The sequence below is a fragment of the Diadema antillarum genome, unplaced genomic scaffold (assembly GCF_040938485.1).
Source record: "Diadema antillarum isolate AM-2024a unplaced genomic scaffold, OU_Dant_1.0 seq00001811_RagTag, whole genome shotgun sequence".
In the NCBI taxonomy this organism is placed as follows: Eukaryota; Metazoa; Echinodermata; class Echinoidea; order Diadematoida; family Diadematidae; genus Diadema; species Diadema antillarum.
The window spans coordinates 385922-407500 of record NW_027272486.1 but is presented as its reverse complement, the minus strand read 5'-3'; the positions used below and the strand labels follow the sequence as shown (position 1 = coordinate 407500).

General features: G+C 36.9%; 1 protein-coding gene across 1 annotated transcript in view; it reads right to left on the bottom strand.

Moving 5' to 3' along the window:
• The window catches only part of LOC139712490 (aquaporin-3-like), a 37756-nt gene extending 16428 nt beyond the window's left edge, over window positions 1–21328 (bottom strand). The window contains exon 1 of the mRNA XM_071624306.1: window positions 20985–21328. Within this exon, the coding sequence (XP_071480407.1) occupies window positions 20985–21083 (99 nt within the window). The 5' untranslated portion in view covers window positions 21084–21328. The remainder of the gene's footprint in view (window positions 1–20984) is intronic.
• Window positions 21329–21579: the final 251 nt, after the last annotated feature.

Sequence of the window (21579 nt, the reverse complement as noted above, 5' to 3'; positions counted from 1 at the left end):
AGGTTTCCTTGTAAATTATCTGACAATGTTGTCTCTTGTTCTTTTTCTCTTTTTCTCTCTTTTTTGCTCCTTATAAATGATATTAATATCATACCACAGCGCGTATTGGTTTCATTTCACGCAGTTTTTTTTTTTTTCAATTGCTTGCTTCAAGTATGGCTTGGCCGCAAAGAAACAATATACACTTTAATTTCCTCAATGACTACCGCCATTATTGGATCTACCGCCAGAATCTGATTTCATGTTCATTTTTCCTCCTACGCATCTCATTCTATTCTTTCTACGTAAATTTGCAAGAAAGATTAAAACAGTTGTACGGTGAAAAAAAAATGACTATGCTAGGTTGATTGCTATCTCTTCTCTCTTTCACCCATTATAGCAGCGCATTTCCTCCCATAAACACTTTTTTTCGGAAATCGTTTTAATGCATGGATAAACACGAAGCGATGCGGTTTAATCGAATACATACTGGAGAGAATGACCGTGATACGCACTGAGGTGAGGGAAAGGAAAAATGAGTCGAAAATGAAATTGCTGTTGGTGTGTTTCAATTAAATCACCAACATCGGTATGGGTTGGCAAATAAAACAGGTTTTACACAAAGTCGACTCGACAAACCCACGATGCGAGGTTTGCCTAGTTATTCAACGTGCAATATATATATATATATATATATATATATATATATATATATATATATATATATAGTGTGATGATGCTGATATTCCTACCGCACGCCTCTGTCATCTTAAGTGAAATTATAGTTGAGACAATGCAGATAACAGAAGATGTCGCATGAAACTGCCGGTTTCATGCGACATCTTCTGTTATCTGCATTGTCTCAACTATATATATATATATATATATATATATATATATATATATATATATATATATATATATATCGTGTCATGATTGCTAAAGACTATAATCAGTATTGACTTCTGTCATCATTGCAAAACAAATGTTCGGAACAACTGACAAAATGTATGTTGTCTGTCCATACCAGACAATCCCCTCCTAGAAAAGAAAAAAAAGAAGAAGAAGAAAATTCTTGTTGCTGGGAGCATCGGAGCAGGTAGTACAAATTCCCAAAGTATCTATTATCAACCATACATAAACTATCATGGTCGGGTCTAGTCCCGAATCACAGAAAGAATCGATAACTCTGGGACCTTAATACAATAGGGCCTATCATCAAAATGACATTGATTTAAAGGAACCAATGACATGTTAATGCGTGTGAGTGACATTATCTATTAACATTGACACGAGGAAGTTACCCCGCTAGAGAACGTCCTTTCAGTATTCCGTTCGTGGATGACCGGATAAACAGGAACGCATACACAGTGGGTAGTGAGTGTTGTGAGTTACTCTTTATTTGATCAATATGTTTGAGAAATAAAACCACGTATATAGGTTAGAGGTTTGACATTAGTTTGAACCCCGATTAACATAATTTGAAGCAAAGGTATATCGCCACAATCGATCTTTGAACTGTATTGTTACACGGGTCGTTAAGCCAAGTTTTTAAAGTCTCGTCATATACTCAATAGGCATTGCTAGGGCCTTACTGTGCAAGTATTAAGCTTTTAAAGATTTTTAAAGCTTTTTTGTGTGTAATTGTTGTCAACCTCACAAATCTGTTGCGAATATAGCTACATTGTTATCTATTCACTGTGTAAGTATATTTTGTAAGTGTGTCTTTACCTGCCATGTGTCCAGAATAGGACCATGGACCTGGTATATGTGACAACATGTCCTTTGTTTGTACCTATCAAGAAGGACATGTTTACAACAACTCTGTTATGTGAACAACATGCTCGAAATGTGTAATTTATCTAAATAAAAACAGCAGGCATTTGTGTGTGTGTGTGTGTGTGTGTGTGTGTGGGGTGTTCGTGTGTGTGTACGGTATGTGTGCATGCAATGTGTGTCTGGGTGCGTGTGTGCATGTGTGTGTATAAACGCCGTAAATATCGTATATGGACAGTGCTTATAGTACGCTAGTAAAGTCCTTATTCTTCAGCCATTTTTCTTATTTTTCGGTATGTCTTAGTCTGTGAGGGTTTGTAAACTCAGCATGGTCATTATCTGAGACAGCAGCCTTCATTCCAGGCGTCAATACGGGAGTTCAGGTCACGAACATGAGCCATAAAGAGCTGAATTCACTTCACTGATAAAAAGATGTAACATTGAAAACTTTCATGGCATTTGGAAGGGCTTTACTTTTCCAACATTGAAGGCTACTTAACTCCATAAGAATATTCAGCTAAATATCATCTTAGTTGGTGGGAGCTTTAAATACGCTTATATCCAAATTATTTCAAATTATGATTCGTCGTATAAAGCAATATTTTGCATAGCACGTCTTGATATCTGTAAACGTCAGCAATCAAAATTCTGTCGTACAACGAAGAAAAAACTTTAAAAAGATTTATGTTTAAAGATGGAGGAGAAAAGAAAAAAACCCACGTTTGTATCGGTGCATTGATTATAAGGTAGAGGTAGACATCATGTTGGCAAATAACACCAGGCAAAAGAATGATTATGATAATCATTATAAAAGGTGACGAGACGAAGTCTTTGCCACTCATAAATATTACAAAAACTGATAAACTTGTTCTGCAATTGACGCTCGCATAATTCAACTGGATATAGGCAACTCTTTTAGAAGAGAATCGTAAGTTATCACAGCATAGTGCGCTATGTAACTGTATAATGTACGTACATAAGCCAACGAGCTCCTTTTCTTCGCGCTTCAGAGGAGTTAACGACAAGACGTATTGATGTTCAGAGAGTTGGATAACACAAAACGTGACGTGTTCGAAGAGAGATAAATCATATTTCCAACGTTCGAAGATGACTTCCAGGTCAGCTGTGAGCATATCATACATCACATTTTATATCTGTCCGTCTGTCTGTCTGTCTGTCTGTCTGTCTCTCTCTCTCTCTCTCTCTTCGTTTGGTAATCCATTCACTTCTTTCAATTTTCCTTACTCTCTGATTCCAAAATCTGTAGTCTTTTCCTTTTTTTTCATTAAAAAGGGTATTTTCAGTATCTAATGCTTTATCTTACACAAATCAGCAAGCTCTAAAATACCAGAGCAAGAATTATTTCCCAGTCGAACTTCCGAATATTACAATTATACAGGATTATCACCTTCCCACGCATAGACCACACAATCGTACACACATACTAAATCTGAACCACACACAAACTAGCTGGATAAATGTATATTGTCATATTTCAGGAACTAGTATGCATATTGGTAAAAACCTTCCTTCTCTGGCTTGAAATCCTCCTGTCGTCAGATGCTATATATTCTGCATGTCATAGAGGAATGTAAATGTATATTCGTATCAAAGAGAGAATCGAGCTGAACGCCCAGTGTGAACACATCAGCGTGCCATTGAGAGCGAATGTTGTAATTATATGATCCGTATTGTGACTTTTGGAAGTGTACATGCTGGGAAGATGCAAATCTGTGGAAGTGCATCATAATGTACGTCAGTGTGACGTGGGAAACATATTGTTACGTAACGGCTGTAAACCCATAGTTTATAAAGGGGACCTTTATAGTACGGGCATCAAAAATTAATCTACGTATCATAAGACAATTGGTGCACGAGGATTCATTTTTTTAATTAGGTTTTTAGAAAATATCCCCCAATATAAATATATATACATACATATACATTGGTTTAGATGGGGATGGGGTCATAATTTCCAGAAAATGATACGGTCCATGATGAGAGATCTGAACATATACTTATTAATGGCATCTTAGGCATATCAATCTATTTTCAAAGTATTTCTAGCAACTCTACTTCTACAGTAGATGTAATATCCAACACACTTTTTTCATGCATATTTTATCATAGCGCACACTTTACAGGGCCCTTTAGAAGACATCCACATTGTGATGTGATTATTCGTTACAGATGACATAAATAAAAAAAGAAAGAAACAAAGAAAGAAAGAAATACGCATATAATATATAATCTAATTTTGAAGATGAAATACGTCAATCATGTATAGATTTTGCCACGACAATTCATCAGCACTTTTATAGCAGAAATGTCGTTAGTTCGTGTATGTACAATGGGTAATTATGATTTGTTTTCTACATCGAAAATAATGTCAAAAGAGACATACCTTACCATGAACAGCAGAATTTCATGCACACTTTAGCTAAAAAATAGATATAGAGGCTAATTCATAATAGCTTATAGAGTTGATTTTGCTTTTTCACGTTCGTTTCTATACTCCAGATGTATACTTGTTTGATCAAAGGTATATAAAGGATATATATTTATCAAACAAGTAAATGCGTGGTTTTTGTTGTATGTTAAAAAAGTCAGTGATTTCTGGCATCATAATAAGAGTGAGACGAAAAATGAGTGTGTTTTTTTTGCTTGTTTGAACATTAATGTTACTCATTGCCCATGCAAAAGAACAGACAATTCTGCCGCCATCTGTAATTACACTGTACCGTGTTCTTTCCTACACTCATTCTTTATGTTCTTAGATCTAACATGACTCGGTATATACCTGACCCGTCCAATTCGAATTCTGAAACCCTCGTTGACTCTGTACAGAATAATCAGGTCCTGGTAAGCTATGGGTTACTTCCATGTGCCAGATCATATACCGAAACGTAACCGAGTAGTCTTCTGTTATCCACTTTCCCTCCTCTTCAGAATCTTTTCCCAATTTTTTGATATCTTTCTTTCTTTTCTTTCTATCCGGTTCTCATCCTCTCTCGTCTCTTGTCTCTCTCTGCCTAAACCCCTTTTCTCTTTCTTTATTTTGCCTGGCGTTTCCCATACCTACCGTCTGAACCTTAATCCACACTTTTTAAAGTAGCTTGGGCATTGACATGTCTCGAAATGAAGGTCCCCCATTTTCAGCCTTTCGTCTGAACTATTCTATTTTGGCCGGAAAAAAAAAAGCAGCGCGGCCAAATGCTATTTGCATCCATCATATTTAGGAAGAAATGCTCAGTTCAATGGCTATTAGCGTCAATATACAGGGGTATGAAAAGATGTGAATGCTTAAGAGAGTGCAAACCGCATGCACTTTATATCGAATGTGACCTATCAAGGGACTGATATATGCAACACATTTCACCTTCAATATCCGATATCGAGTATTCTATTCATTGTAGATCTCTTTTGTATCGAATTCGGCTTTTCTCGCCCTCACTGTTCTTCCTTAGGTCGCTCAATTACGATTGAAACAAATGTGCTTTAGTTTAAACTCCGGAAAACGAGTCTTATTTTATTTTTCTTCATCAGGTCCTCTCTTCACTGATAGAACAGGATGGCTCTTTCGGAAGTTCAAGTAATTATGAATAGAAAACAACAACTAATGGGCATCCCTGGGAAGGCATACAAACTGTGACCTGTGGTGTACGAAATGTTCCGGTTTGGGATATGATATATATTTCTCTTACTCAATCTCTGTGTCGATATAATTTAGTAGATTACATGTAATGATATACAAATATATAGATATTTAGTAGGTTGTCCACGTATATGTCATATATGGGACCCTGCACCACAAAACCAACATGAGTCACCAGATATGGGTGTTTAGTCAAGGGCAGACTTTAAGCTTTAAAATGATGTATAACTCAACTCAAATGGATTCTCCTAACCTATATAAATATTGGAATGTTGGAAAGAAAGCCCACACTCTGGAAAAGTTTGAACTGAGGAAAGAGGCGCTGAAGTACAGGGTCTATTCAAGCGCTTAATCTTTACTAAGCCGTGCTACCCGTGCCATGAATGGGACAAAAACATGATGTAAACCACTGTAGCAATGAAGGAATTATCAAATTAAGCTGAAATTCAGCATGCTCTATTAACACATTCTGTCCATGATAAATGTCAACTTTCAAAGCAGTAGCATCATCTTTTCAAAAATTATTCTTGTAGATTTGAAAGTGAAGAGTGTGCAAAGGATTTTCAAGAGAAAAACCTGATCACACTATACTCTACCATAAAAGGGTTGTAGAAAAACTGCTGAAAACCCACTTTCCCATTCAATTTATGATTCCAAACTCAAGAATAATGTAGAAGAATAGCTCTTTCAGAAAATAAGGAAAACTCAAAATTGACTTGGTTGACACGTTTCACCTTTCTTGAGTCACACGTAAAATTAAGGGGTGCGACTTTTTGTTGTTTTTTGTGATGCACAGTCATATATATATATATATATATATATATATATATATATATATATGTATACATACATATATGTAAGCCTACATAATAATTATATATAATGCGTTTGTATATATAGCACAATGGAAAGAGAGCTGTTATTGAAAATGCAAAATGAAGTTATTTCTTGATGTTTTGAAATAAGTTAAAATTTTGAAGGATCAGAGTGGATATTTCCCTATACGTGCACATATACATAGGCCTGTACGTTGGCCTGTACAGTAGCCCACGGTTAGATGGATTAAAAGGGTCCATTAGAACAGTGTCATGTCGCAACTATCGACCTCTAGTTGATATGATTTCCAGAAACTCTCTCCCCGACAGGTTTCCGTTAGATATAACCCTATCTGCCGGGGGCTTGTTAGGCCTCGTGATGTTCTTGACTTGAATGGTTCATCATAAACTGGCAACAGAAAGATGAATATTGACTTGAGGGGCGCATGCATACACGCGCTGCAAGCAACACCATGCAGCAAACACGAATCCCCTTTACACTCGACACTAAATCGCGATAATCTGCACGTCCTCGATGATAACACCAGCACCACATACATGTAACACCAACACCAGAGGAGTTGTAATGATTACGTAGTATCTCCAGTCTATCACAGTCCAGATAATCGGAAGACACCATCACTGACATGTATAGGGCCTACCTAAACCTCGGAAAGAGAATGTAGTCATTTATCAGTTTCACATATCAAAGGGACTGTACAGTACTGGTTGAGGTGTGGATTCAGGTTTACAACATTCCTAAGTGAGATAATGAGAAACCTCTTATGAAATATGAAAGAGCATGTAATTTTAAGAAGGATTCAACGTTTATTTGATGAAAATTGGTTTACAAATGGCTGAGATATCCAAAAAAAAGTGATAATAATAAAAGGCGACAGGCCACGCCTTTTATTAGGATCTCTTTGTTTCACCTTTTTTTTTTGATATCTCAGCCATTTCTAAACCGATTTTCATCATATAAACTTTTGATACCCCTTAGAATTGCATTCTCTTTGACATCTCAAAGAGTGGTTTCTGAATATCTCGCAAAACGAGCTAAATCCTCACCTTAACCAGAACTGTGCACACCCTTTAAGCACTGACACCAACAGGGCTGTAAGTCATGTTACTAATGCTAGGGACTACATGTGGATACTCAACTTCATTCATTATTTATTTGACAGAGTCCTCGAAATCGAAAATGAATCCTTGAATGAGACACGAAATGGGCCTGATTGTATATAGGCAGGATATAGCACTCAAACCACGAGAAAGGTCCACGTGGTTGATTCTTCTGTCAGCGAACATTTTGCGCTTAGAGCCCCTGGAGTCGTTTATAATGTGTATGAGAATGTATTTTCCTAATGCTGTAGGCCAACTGGCCAAATATCTGACCATCTGAACCAATTTTAATGATTTTGGTATCATTGTCTTCTGCGGAAGATGCTCTTTCTAATGATGTCAAAAAATATATCACTTTTAGAACGCAAAGTACTGAAAATCCACCGTTCCGCTTTTTTTGGGACACCCGGTATATATATATATACACTGGATAGCAAAAAAAGTACCCACTTCTGTCAAAGGCCGCACACAAAAATTCATCCCCTAGAAATAAACATTTTTTGTACACAGGTGTGCTGCAATGCCCTTACTTATCACATGCACATAATCAAGTGAATGTCTTCATAACAAAGAAGAACTTGACATGCACATCATCTTGGTTATTGAATCAAAAGTCCCACACAACAGCACTTTCTACCATGCAAAGATGGCCACTGAATGGATAACATTTTTAAACAACCAATATGTCAAATGATGTTAATGAGGGATTAACAGGGATGCTATCCTTCCTGATAATGCTAATTCTCAGAATAAAATCAGTTAGCTCTTTAAACTGGACATTACTTTACTCTGGTCTAAGCAAGCTTCCATCAGGAAAATATTATGCCATGTCTTGTAAGGCTTGTATTAAAGGCTCATTCTGTTACATTTTGTGACTTTTGATTCAGTGACCAAGATGCTGTGCATGTCATATATTTTTCTTGTAATAAAGATAATCACTTGCTTTTGGATATGTGACAACTAATGGATATTGCAGCATACCTATGTACAAAAATTGTTTATTTCTTGGTGGTGAATTTTTGTGTGCAGCCTTTGGCAGAAGTGGGTACTTTCTTTTGCTGTCCAGTGTATATATACTGGGTGTCCCCAAAAAAGCGGAACGGTGGATTTTCAGTACCTTACGTTCTAAAAGTGATATATTTTTTGACTTTCATATTGGGCGCGCGCACACACACACACACACACACACACACACACACACTGTTTTTTTTTTTCCTGGCCCGTGCCCAATGTGAAAGCTGTATCTTTTGTTGACATGGATCACCGAGCTTACACAATATCCACCGTATGGATCGCGTGTCGTACTCAAATTATTATCTCATAAGTCGCAAAAATTCGGCGAAATTTGAAATTGACGGCATTTTCAGAAATTGGTGTAGAATAAAAAGTACTGAACCAAATTTATTGATTTTGGTATCATTGTCTTCTGCGGAAGATGCTCTTTCTAATGATGTAAAAAAATATATCCCTTTTAGAATGCAAAGAACTGATAATCCACCGTTCCGCTTTTTTGTGGACACCCGGTATATATATATATATATATATATATATATATATATATATATATAATCGCAATAGATGCACAATTCATATAAGGAGATATACTTAATTTTCTAAATCAACCTTAGAATGCAGACGGTTTTTCCTTCAAACGATTTTTAAAGAAGACTATTGTTCCCATTCTGTATATTCAACAGTACTTAACATTGATTATACTGATTATACTCTCCCTAACTCACATTTTTAGAACTAATTTGAAGCACTAAAGCTGTTTTTTTTTTCATCTGCAAATGGTAAATTAGTATCTTTAAGGAATGTATATGTCCATGGCAAAATAATCTTTGCACCCTTAAAAAGCACGCAAGAGTTGGTCTGGCTTTCTGAACGAAGATCATGACATCATTCCCATTCGTGTTGTCTCCTAGTATGCATGCAGAAGACAATAATTGTGAACACGAACGACCGTGGAGCTACAATACACTCCATGCTTTGACAGAAAGAAAGAGTTTAGTAATGCAGAGGGGTGAAGATGCTGTGGTTGAATTTTTTTTAATCAATATTGTCACCCTTTGTACAAATGTTTTGTAAGATCGCAACTGTACATTTTGTTCAGAGGTTGACAATGATAAAAAAAGAATCAGCCATAGCACGTCTTTACCCCTTCGCATCTATACTCTCTTTATTTCATTCAGCAAGCTTTGCCCGCGATGGACTGACAATGACAATTGAACTGAACATGACAATGTCGGAATTAAGGAGCCTGGGTATTTGTTACAAATTCGCCGTGTCACTTCCTTAAATTACGCACAGCCCTGATGGTATCGTTGCTGCCTGGAAAGCAGTAGATGACAGGTTCGATTCCCACTGGCTCCTCTTTTTTTCAGACATGTTTATCAAATGTAGTTCAGCAGTTGCGATCTCACAAATACATTTGTACAGAGGTTGACAATATTGATTAGAAAAAAAAAAATCAGCCATAGCACCAGAAAGGACACGTATGGGGAAAAAGGCTAGGCTTCTCTCTCTTCTTGTACCTCAAGTTATTTTCATTCAAACACTGCAAAGTCCCTCTGGTGGCAAATCACACTCAAAATATTATTCTAAAAATTCTCACTGACAGGCGTTGGTAGACAACATTGGTCACACGGACGATGTGCGGATGATGCGAAGCGTAATAATTGTATCGCTTATTTTCCTTGATGATTTCCTGTCCTTTCGCAACCATTAGTCGAGCAGTGTCAACGAAAAAAGGTCCCTTTGCGTACCGGGTGACGAACGTCAACACAACTCTCAAAATATCCACAGGTCACAGAGGTCCTATCTTGTCTACTCGACATGACGTCAGTGTTGAATATGGTTGAAGTTTTCTTTTTTCATGATGTCAATAACGCTTTCCTTATGTAGGATGCGGGGAAAGGCATCCGAAATACAACTATCTGTATAGCCTGCTTGCAAGTCAGAAACAACCTTCCCAGCAAAAAAAAAAAAAAAAAAAAAAAGTATATGAATAAAAAAAAAAAAATAAGTGCCAGAACGAATAAATGCAATTTGTAATCGAAATATGTAAGTGATTTGAAAGTTGTAACAAAAAATGTACGAGCGGTTGATCATTTAAAAAAATACGAAATTGGAAAAAGACATTAATTGGCCAGGAGTTAAACACATAAAATCAATTACGATAAACGGCTTCTGTTTTTCATATCGGAGAACACTGTAATTTCCAGTTCATTTCTGATAAAGAGACACGCTTTCTAAATAAGCTGAAAAGGAAGGTTCCACCCCTGTGTTATATCATTCTGTCTATCCGAAGTCCTACGATATGACCACCCTCTAACAGCCTTGGAGCAACGCCCCCCCCCCCAAAAAAAAAAAAAAAATGACTGTGTGCATAATTCAAGCATGTGCCTGTTTGTTTTGGTATATAACCATGTATGTGATTTTACTCCGGAACTCACTGCTCGTTTTCTACTAAATCATGTATGATGTCTTCGAAAATACTAAGCTATTAGGAGGCATAAGTCGCTTCCGGTAGGCATATGGGGTCGTAATGGGGGTATGTGGGAGCGCTGCAGCATAATAGATAGGACTCCCGACTCCCAATAACATCGGAGGACCCGAGTTCGATTCCTGCCCAGTTCTTACGTCCTTGGACAAGATGTTTTTATCCATCATGTCCCTCTCGACCCAGGCGTATAAATGGGTATCTGACAACGCTAGGGTAATAATGATGACAGGGCCTTCTGTTACAGAGCAGTGGAAACACTGAAAAGGCTACACTGGATAGATAAGACCTTATCATCATCGTTATTATTATCAACACATATCAATGTGAACGAGTTGACACAGTCTGTGACATAGAAAGAGCTTACCGCCCGATAATTTTTAGCGCTCTCGTAAAAACAAACAAACAAACAAAAAAAACCTAATTCGCAAACTATCCATCAGATATGGACTTTCGGTATTGCCTTCGCCCTATTACGAATTTTCACACGTATAGGCATAATTGTTCTGAACACGAGTAAGTGAGATTTTCTTGTTTTCATCGCCACACAGTAACAGGATACTAGTAAACAGTAGACAACTTCAGTCTCGTTGCTCATAAGAGTCCGATAGACCAAGCACGGGAAACATATTCCTCTCTCTTTCTCACACACGCGCATACATTATCATACACAGACACACAATCACAAATACACACAAAGGTCCGTCATACCCTTGCTATAAAGTTCCTTTACATATTATGTACTCATGTAAGCGCTATGTATATTACTTTGTATTACTTTATATGGAAATAAAATCACTTTGAATTGAATTGCACTGAATTGAATAAACATTCACAGTCATATTAAAACACAATGTATTGATGAGCAAGCATTTTGAAAGGCACGCATGCTATGAAGTAAAACAGATGTTTTCAATGTGTTGCTTTGACTATATCTTTGATCATGATAAAATTAATGTCAATGGCAATATCATAGTTCTAAGCAGCGTTATAGTGCACTGCAAAATCGTTGGAATAAACAAAGATAGTTTGTGGTTATCATACGAAGAAAATAATCTTTCTCTTCTTTAACATCGATTAGCTCGCCTTTTATTTCAAATCATTACTATTAGTAAGCCCGTGTTATTATGACCGATATTACTCAGCGGGTGAAACACGTCTCACGTCAACTTCATATAACGTCATTATAATTCCACATCATTTCAATATTATGTTCTTTCAGTCAATTTGAGTATAAAGTGGAGTATCCCTTTAAGGACAGTCAACCAATCTACTAGACCCGCTACGTCTGTTTGAGTAAACATGTCGGCAGACGGAGTGGTTCCCACTGTCCACTGCACACACCAATATTTTTACTGAGATGTGTAGTGATATGGGAAAGGGGAGAAGTGATGGCAAATATTGACAATGTCCAACGAATCCGTATCTTCCAATTCATGTTTCATCTCTCTTTTATTGTCTTTTGCATAATCGCCTTACAGCGGAAGGGTTAGTTGACCATAAGCATAATAATTTTCCCCAAGAGAGAGACCGGGGAGATGGGGGGGGGGGGGGGGGGGGGGATGAAGAATACGTCGCTTACAACCCACCTTCCTCACAACTTACCAGCTCCCTCTCAACCTACTTCCTTCAAGATACCTCCTTCACAACAAACCAGCTACTAGCAGTGTACTGTATCATGCTGGCTATCAGTAGGAAACCCTGCTCATAACAAATAAAGAAGGATTATTCTTAAACTGAAATCGCGTCACGATCTGCCTAAAACTGAGACATTAGTCTTTTTTATTTTTAAAAGATGATTTATCATATATTATGTTTGAGTTAAAGCAGTAATGTTATTGTTATTGACATGCCATTCTTGTTATCACCATCATTATTTTTATCATCACAATAAATTAATGATAACAGTTGTTATCATTATTACTATAATTCTAGAATTTCAATCGCTTTTACTGTATAAGAACAATTAATAAACAAAGTTTTCTGTGTGTTTTGGTACTGTAGGAAACGGGTAAATTGACCATAAGCATTTCATAAAGAGATCAGGGATATAAGGGGTAATATATTTTCACTATCATCATTAATATCATTATCACTCTCAATTTAATTATTGTAACATGAATCTGCACATGTAAGGATTAATCTCCACACGGAGAGGTTAGAAAATTTGGGAACTTTCTCATGAAGACTGGACGAGAACAAGATTCAGAAAATTCATGACACATGATCAGAGAAGGAGGCATTAAAGGCATAATTTACCATTTGCAAATAAAACAAAAGCCCGGCATTAGTGCTTCAAAATATTTTGAAAATGTGAGTTAAGGATAGAAACAACCAATTTAAAGATATAAACCAGTATAACCGATGTTAAGTATTGTTAAATATACAAATGTGAACAATAGCTATAATAAAAATGTTTCCACAGTAAACCGTGTGCAGTTATAGTTTAATAAGAAAAATAGTGATATCTCCTTATATTTCAGGCTTTATTGCAAAAATGTTATATGGTAGGATGTTTTGTGATACAATTAACCTACACATACGCATTATTTTTTTTAAATCACTGCTCACAAAGGTAAACAAGACCTGTAAGATAAAAGGGAGGTGAAAGAGAGAAAGAAAGAAAGATAGATATACATATAGATAGATAGATAGATAGATAGATAGATAGATGGATGGATAGATAGGTAGATAGGTAGGTAGGTATAGGTAGGTATGTAGATAGGTAGGTAGGTAGGTAGGTATAGGTAGGTAGATACGAGTAGACATAGGAAGAAATAAGAGGGCAGAGAGGGAGAGAGAGGATGAGAGAGAGATGGCATTCGTAGAGAGTATTGTTTTAGGAAGTTGTATTTCATATGAAATGTTAGCAATGACGTCTGAATTGAAGATGGAGGAGAGATATACTACCTTAATGTTTATGTGATGCACTACATACCAACCAGGCGCAGGATGTCATAACGGACGAGAGCTGTATCATGTGATACTCTCACGTATACAGCAGCCTATGTTGAATGATGACTTCATGAAAACATTAATTTTGACGTCTATATTATGAGGTGGGTGTGGAGGTTAGGGAGGGGAAACGAAGAGGGGAGAGGTTGCGGGGCAAACTCGAGGAGGTACAACAAAGACTCCTTTAAGTGGTGCAGAAGCAGAAAGCGAAAAAACGTTTTGCGCATGCATGCCATAAATGCATGTATACATCAGTTACACGTTACGTCAGACGACCATGGCTCTTGCTGAAGTGAAATACCAATAATTACAAGGCGACAAAGTTTATTCGTATAATGAGCTCATTTGACAAAGTAACAGACCCAAAATAAAGTGAGCATCATTAGATCCAGGTTTTAAAATGGCACTGCCTCTCGTTACGCCCCGTTCCTGAACGTGACAATTATATGCAGATGTTCCCCCGTGATCATTATTGACGGTTCGAACCCAATTACTCGCTTCGAAAACGCCAACACAAATTACACACTCATATAGGCCCACTTTCAAAATGATGAACTGAATGATTAGCTAATTAGTCATTGTAAATTTTACTTGCTTTGTGATAATATGAGTATTTTGGCATATCGTGGCGTATGGGGTTTACGCGAGAGTGTGTAGATAAATGACGGTAGTGTGGAACTTTATGTGAGAATGTATGTATACTAGTGGTGCTAGTGTGACAGTGCAAAGGAGAGTGAATTCTGACCGTGCATGATTTTTGGTGAAAATTTTGCACCTGTATGGGTGTGATAATTATAACATGCAAATAGTGTTTTATGATTATTCATATCCAAAGGGGAAAAAGTCTTGAGGACAAGAATGTGTCAAATCAGATAACACTTCTATTGTAGTTCAGGAGTGAAGAAATAGGTGGGGGGGGGGGGGGACTTAACGAGGAAACTAGGTATTTCAATAACAAATATCTTCTTAGATGTGTCTTTAAGGGAGAAAAGTGGAGTATACAGCTTTAGTTGATCGGGTAAGTTGTTCCAGACGTCGGGCGGGTCTGTAAATGTCTGATTGATTTCTGGATTAAAGCATTTTGGCGTTTCAAGAGGTGATAGTCTGTCAAACGGCAAGCACGAAAGGCCTATCTTTGAATATTCAACTTTAAGTGAAGTGTGACCTGTAACACACAAGCAGAGTTGATTTGTTGTGTACTTCAAGCGATAACAAAAGGCCCCATGAATTATGATGTAAATGATATGCTTTTTTAATCATAACAATTTATGGGATCAATTAAGTAATATTACAAATTCCCCACACAGTATTTGACTGCAACTATCATGAGAGGCAAAAATTATCAAAGATTTGTGTAAATCACTAGGGATCGTAATACAGGTAAGAGTTTTTTCAGCTTGAAAATATACTGATGTTCCTTGATAGGGATTTATGTGCATAGCATACAGTTCAATCCATGTTAGTCGAGAATCGATTGTAACACTTATTGAAATTGAATGGATAGCTTTCCTCAGAGAGGAAATCCATAAATTACTTTTTTCATCATTACCCAATTCATGTAAGTTGGATTTTCTGAGATTATCGAAATGTTTTCTTGTTACATTCAAAGTTACTCTATTAAATACAAACCATTGCGATATTTTACATAATTCGCAATTCAAACCATTGGTAAAAATTCCTATTTCATGTGAAGAAATGATCAGTGATGATGGATGTACATATATAATATAAATATTATAGAATTGGGAAGCGGGAAAGACTTTATACTTATTCTTGTCAAAAAAAAAATAGATTCTTTGGGTATCCAATAGCTTATGTCGAGTTCTTGAGAGATGGTCATGGTGATTATTGACGGTTTTACCATACTTTGTGAAACAGGACAAAGCTTATCCTCGTGATCCATACAAATTACGTGTATGGATTTATATTTCGTCGTCAATGTCATAATCTAATGTTTTCAACAATTAAATACATGTATATTAATGATTACTTAATTACACGGCCTTTGATTTTCAATTACAATCGTGTCTCTTAGCGTCAAGTCATATCAGCACGTCAGATGCTTGTATAATGTATCGTATCATCATAAACAATTACTGACACGTATAATTAAGAGGGAGGTGGGTTGTGAGGAAGGTGGGTTGGGAGGGAGTTTGATAAATGTCCACTTTAAACGTGATATTAACTCGTGAATCCTGATACAAACTGCGAAATCATCTTGACTGATAGGAGGAGCAGATTTCACCTCCAGTCATTTTCTTTATGTGAACCTCAAAGCTGTTACAACCTTTGAACCCTATTTAAAGTGATGACAAATGTGTTACCTGACCCACCTTCGTATGGGGGTGGTCACTAGAGAATTATAAAGCCATGATAGTAGCCGCACCTACAAGCTGGCTTTTATAACGTGTAGAATCGTGGTCTATGATAGTTTTCTGGTCGGGAGTTAGAGTGTAGCCTTAAAAAGGTGAGGAATTAATTCAAACAAAACATGCTATATTACATACACAACACTATTACAGAATACGGGAAACACGATGAAATAACTTGCACACACCATGCCTGATCAAAAAGCCTCTAAAAGGAACACATAAGGTTTTCTTTTTGTTTCCATTTAACTTGTAAACCTAATTGACATAAAGGATATTCATAATGATAAGTGCGTGTAACATCTGTCAGCAGACAGCTGATGTTAGTAATGAATCATTATACGATTCACTCGTTAATTCCACGCTCATGAAAAAAAGAGTGTGGGGTGTCAAGAGGATTCAGGTCATATGGGTTACGCTCAACATCAACAAGTCGATTTGTACAACCGGTTTAAAAGTGCATTAGAGCTCCTTGTCTTTCTTATTTTCTCAAAAATAAATCAACTCGAAAAAAAATATTTCTGTGGTATGGCACGGTATATTGTTAAATTCGTTGCTCCATTTCGTAGAGTAAACCACTATGTTCCTTTCATGTGATATTTGAGCCCTTTGTTGTTCATGTCTAGAATTATTTGTTACGGTTGCAGAAATTTCTGAAATGATGAATCTCTAATTGACTCTTAAACAGGCAAAAATTGTTAGATTATGACAGTTTTGTTTTCTTTTCAAGGTGGCATATACGTTCTCTTTCTGAGATTGTGTAGATTGAAGGGATTTAACCAGTAATACTTCTGCAATTTATTGAAGAAAATTAATGGTATACACAGGTGCCGATTTTAGTGAAGATTAAATAATAATGTCTACATTATGGGTTTGATTCATTCACAATTCATATTCCGGTAATAATTCATACAAGGTGCCATACACATTCATGACTTTTGAGCATTTATTGCTTCCAAAGTCAAAACCAAACCACTTGAGATCGAAATGTTTTTTACCCTCTCCCCTGCCTGTTACCATAGATACCGACAGCTTCGAAATGAACTGCCCATTGCACAAACACTGCAAATTTCCTTTAAACGCCTTCAAATTCAGAATCTGGACATAGCTCATGAAAATATTGGCATGTTCAACAATATCTCGGTCCCTATATCATGAAGCCCAAAGAAGGAAATAAAACGTAAAATGACTTTGAAGCAACAACGTTTTGGGCATTTTTGGACTTGAGCGTTTGTACCCACTTGTGCCTTTCTATACAAATAACTCGTAAATCTTATCTATCTGTGGACATAATACGAAATTTTAAATTCGCGGTATAGACATACATTGTAGCCAATTTGAGAATCACGTTATTGTAATGATACTTAGAAGTCTTCCTTAAAGCAAAATCTCGCGCGTTGTAGTTTTCAAAACATACTTTCTTTTTTCATCCATGATCCTCACCGTGTATTCTGCTGATGACGCATTAATCAGCTTTTTACTCTGCCAGTCCATTTGCTTTTTCTATCATAATGGAAAAGATATGTTTAATCATCTTGGCACCTTTGTGATGTATTTTACATCACTGAACGAAATTCGGATAAAAGATACCAAAAATATGTTTAAAAAAAGATAAATGCTGTTTATTTCCTAAATTTGATTACAAATATGACAGTGTGTGAAATGATCGAACATCTACCAAAAAATTCGGATAAAAGATACCCCAAAATAATATTTAAAAAAGGTAAATGTTGTTTATTTTCTAAATTTGATGATAAACATGACAGTGTATGAAATGAACATCTACCAAACAAAAAAATGATTTCGCACTAACTAATCAAGGTGGTTTCATATTATCACCAACACCACCAACAATAATTCTCAGTAAAGTGTAACGCAAAGCGCCCGGCTCGATTTTTAAAAATTCAATACTTTTGAAATATAAACGCTTATGTTTTAAGTTGGGGGAATTGAAAGGATGACACGTCAGTGGTAAAAACAATAAAAAGGTTATTTTCTGCAAACAAAGCTCTGTCCATGAATCGTTGGCTTTTCTGATTCCATTTTTCTGCACATACGACATTGTATAACCAACGGGTTATGATTATGCAATACATTCAGTATTCTTCGGTGTACCTCTAGTTTGTAAATTTGTGTGCGTGTGTGTGTACACATAGCATACATTAATGGATTGTGAATCTATATCGGGTCTTACGGCTATCGACGCAGACTATTAGATTATGAGCCAAATTTCATACTTTATGAGTGAAAGTTGATCGTCTGTTGCCTGCAGGGTCTGATGCAATGAAATTATGCGTGTACGCTAGAGCTTATTGCTCACTTCTTATGTCCTTATGTTTCGATCCTGAAGTATCCTGAGTATTTGAAAGGTTGACGTTGTGAAGGTAAAGCTATCAAAAAAATGACATAACTAACCTTAACCAACTCTCTGAGGAACTACGTTATGAAGAAAAAAAAAGATATCTTCGACTACAAGAAAGGAAAAATAATCGATAATAGGAGCTTAAATGATTAAAGACAGACAAAGGTAGAATGTAAAAGATTAATATGAAAACATTACTGATTTCTGCAGAGATAAAATATTGTTCTATTCACTGTTATCATTCAAGAAAGAGCCTAGAACTGAACGTACACAACAAACATGAACATAAAAGACACATTCATTATCACATACAAAATTGTACAACGCATCTCCACACATACACTTCAAATTCTAAAGCACCGCTGCACTTTTTTGTCTTCATTATTTCTCTCTCTCTCTCTCTCTCTCTCTCTCTCCCACGTTATCTCCACCCAGTGACTGTTGACTTGAATATATTCCCGATTATGTCGTACTGTTTAGACAACTATTTCTGAAGGTATTATCCTCGTCAAGCGTATGCTTGTAATGACGGTCTCCTATACTTCTGTTATTTAGATTAGAGTTGCTTAATTTGTATTTTGAACTACATGTACATGAGGTTTTAAGATGTTTGCATATTATGTGCATAAAATAACACCTGCTCTTTTTCATTTTGCGTTATCATAGAATAATGTCGTATATTTGAATTAATCGCTTATTTATTTCAACTGCTAGATTCAAATTATATTACACTCAATTACCTTATTCAATTGACTTTGTGTTATATTTACGTTTGAGAAAGCAACTCAGAAATAAAATCAATGGACGAGAAAGAGGGGGAAGGGAAAGAGGTTGCGGGGGGGGGGGGGAGCGAGAAAAACATGAGCTAATTTGTTGCTAGTCACTTCTCAGGACCTCAGCTTCAATCTAACCTCTTGACACAGGGGTACAGCAAGAGATGTTTGACTACGGCGGCAGCGTATCTGCTTGGGAGTGAACTTGCCGACCTAGAAACTATGTCGTATTATGATATTTGATTCAAATCGGGTCACATGATCAGCATCCAGTGACACACCTCCCCAACGCCCGTCCTGTCATCACCTTTGGTATTCGTAGTCTCTTATCGTAGCACGACAGACCTTCAAGTTTAAGGAAATGTTTTATCTATTCGCTTTCGGTTTACATAATCCTTAGATTAATCACAATATCAAGATATGATTAATGATTTACTCATAGACATTACCGTGCGTGATCCAACAATACATGGATACTTCAGCCTAGGAAGAAAGGTTTAGCAAATGTTAATAGAAATCATGTGTCGGCGACTTCTATGGCTGACTTGTTATCAAAACCTTGTTATTTGCGTGCGTGTATTCGTGTATGTGTGATGTTTGAGCCTGTGTACGAGTCTCTGATATGGTTTGCATTATGTATCCATGGAAACGGTCACCAGGAATCTCTTCAAAAGGAGACACAATGAAAGAAACGATGTAATAGATACATCCTGCACAGGGACTGTACACTTCAAAGACTCGCAACCCTAATCAGAAACTTGCTAAGAAGAATTTTATATTCGACCCGCAGCAATAAGAATTGAAAATAAAAACTTTATGATAAATTATGTTACTGTCATATCTCCTGCCATGAATCCGCATTGAAGAATCCAAAACTATGATTATGGAAGAAGAAGGAATTTAATAGTGAATAGTTAGAGGTGATGAACAGCCACGATAGCCAAAGACTAAGCGACCTGCAGATCCCAGTAAACACGCAATGACACGCTGGTAACATGCAATTTGAAAAGATCAGAGTATTCAATTGACAGGTGCGAGTGGGTAATTTAGATACGATTCTCATATAATTACTGAAAACAATAAGTGTACTTCCGTTTTAACGAACACGGTTATAACGAAATCCCGTTTACAACGGAGTAAAAAGTCAGGCGGCAACATTATCCGCTCTATTTATTTTTACTGTTCATTTGTTCGGTTATAACGAAATTTCGATGTAACGAAAGAAAATTGCCGGTCCCGACGACTTCGTTATAATGGGAGTCCACTGTATTGTGCCTTTTTTTTTTTTAAAGGATTTCAACGCGTCGAAAACCGGAAAAGACTCTTAATGATACCAAAGAATTCTTCCCAATTTCAATATGGTGCAGGCATATCTCCAAATAATTAGGTGATTATAGAGGTAAGGGTATACACAGTAACATACTTACATGCTTAATAACGCACTAAAGCCTGTGGACTATTTATTATTACTACTGCCCTAGCCAACTCCAACACGTTTTGCACACAGATAAAATCGACCAATCTACAATATTTATTCGCATTCTGATACGGGATTGAACTTTGCTCTGTCCCCGCGTCGTTGAGAACACACATAAATCACCCTCCCTCGGATCAAGAGACCCAACACCCAGCTAAACACGAACTTCGCAACAACACAACGTCCGACAGAGACTTACTATTAGGATGAAAGTACCGATAAATTCAGCCAGAATTTCTCGTGCAAGTTTGTTGCGAATCCGCAGGGTCTCGAACATCTTCTCCTTCGCTGTAGGCATGTTTGCAGCGAAATCACAGTGGTAGCAATTGAACTTGTCGTCTGCTCCGTAGGCTTTGATGTGAAGTCAAGTTGTACGTCTAATTTCGCTCGTCTGCGCACAGGCGATCCTCGTGTGCTCAGTAAATAGCGCCTATACCAGCAGTGACGCGCTGATCTTTCCGGAATTCCAAGGGTATTTGGGCGGTGTTGTGATCCCCCGAAAAGTCTCACAATCAAGAGTCGGTACGCTACCAAGACAACAGAATTGAGAATACTCCTTAAGTTATCACAGTCATATGCAGAGAATGGAAAAAATGACTGAACACGCTATTAAAGGCATACACCCTATTGCTAAAGTGAGCTGCAGTGAGCCGTATTTACATTCTTCCCTCCTCAACTCTGAGAGGTAACTGTATAACTGTCAGACAAACCTGGCAGATATCTAGATACGTTTGACAAAATAATCAGGGGCGGAGGTAAATCAAATAGCGACGAGGAGCCATGGAGAGTTGCGT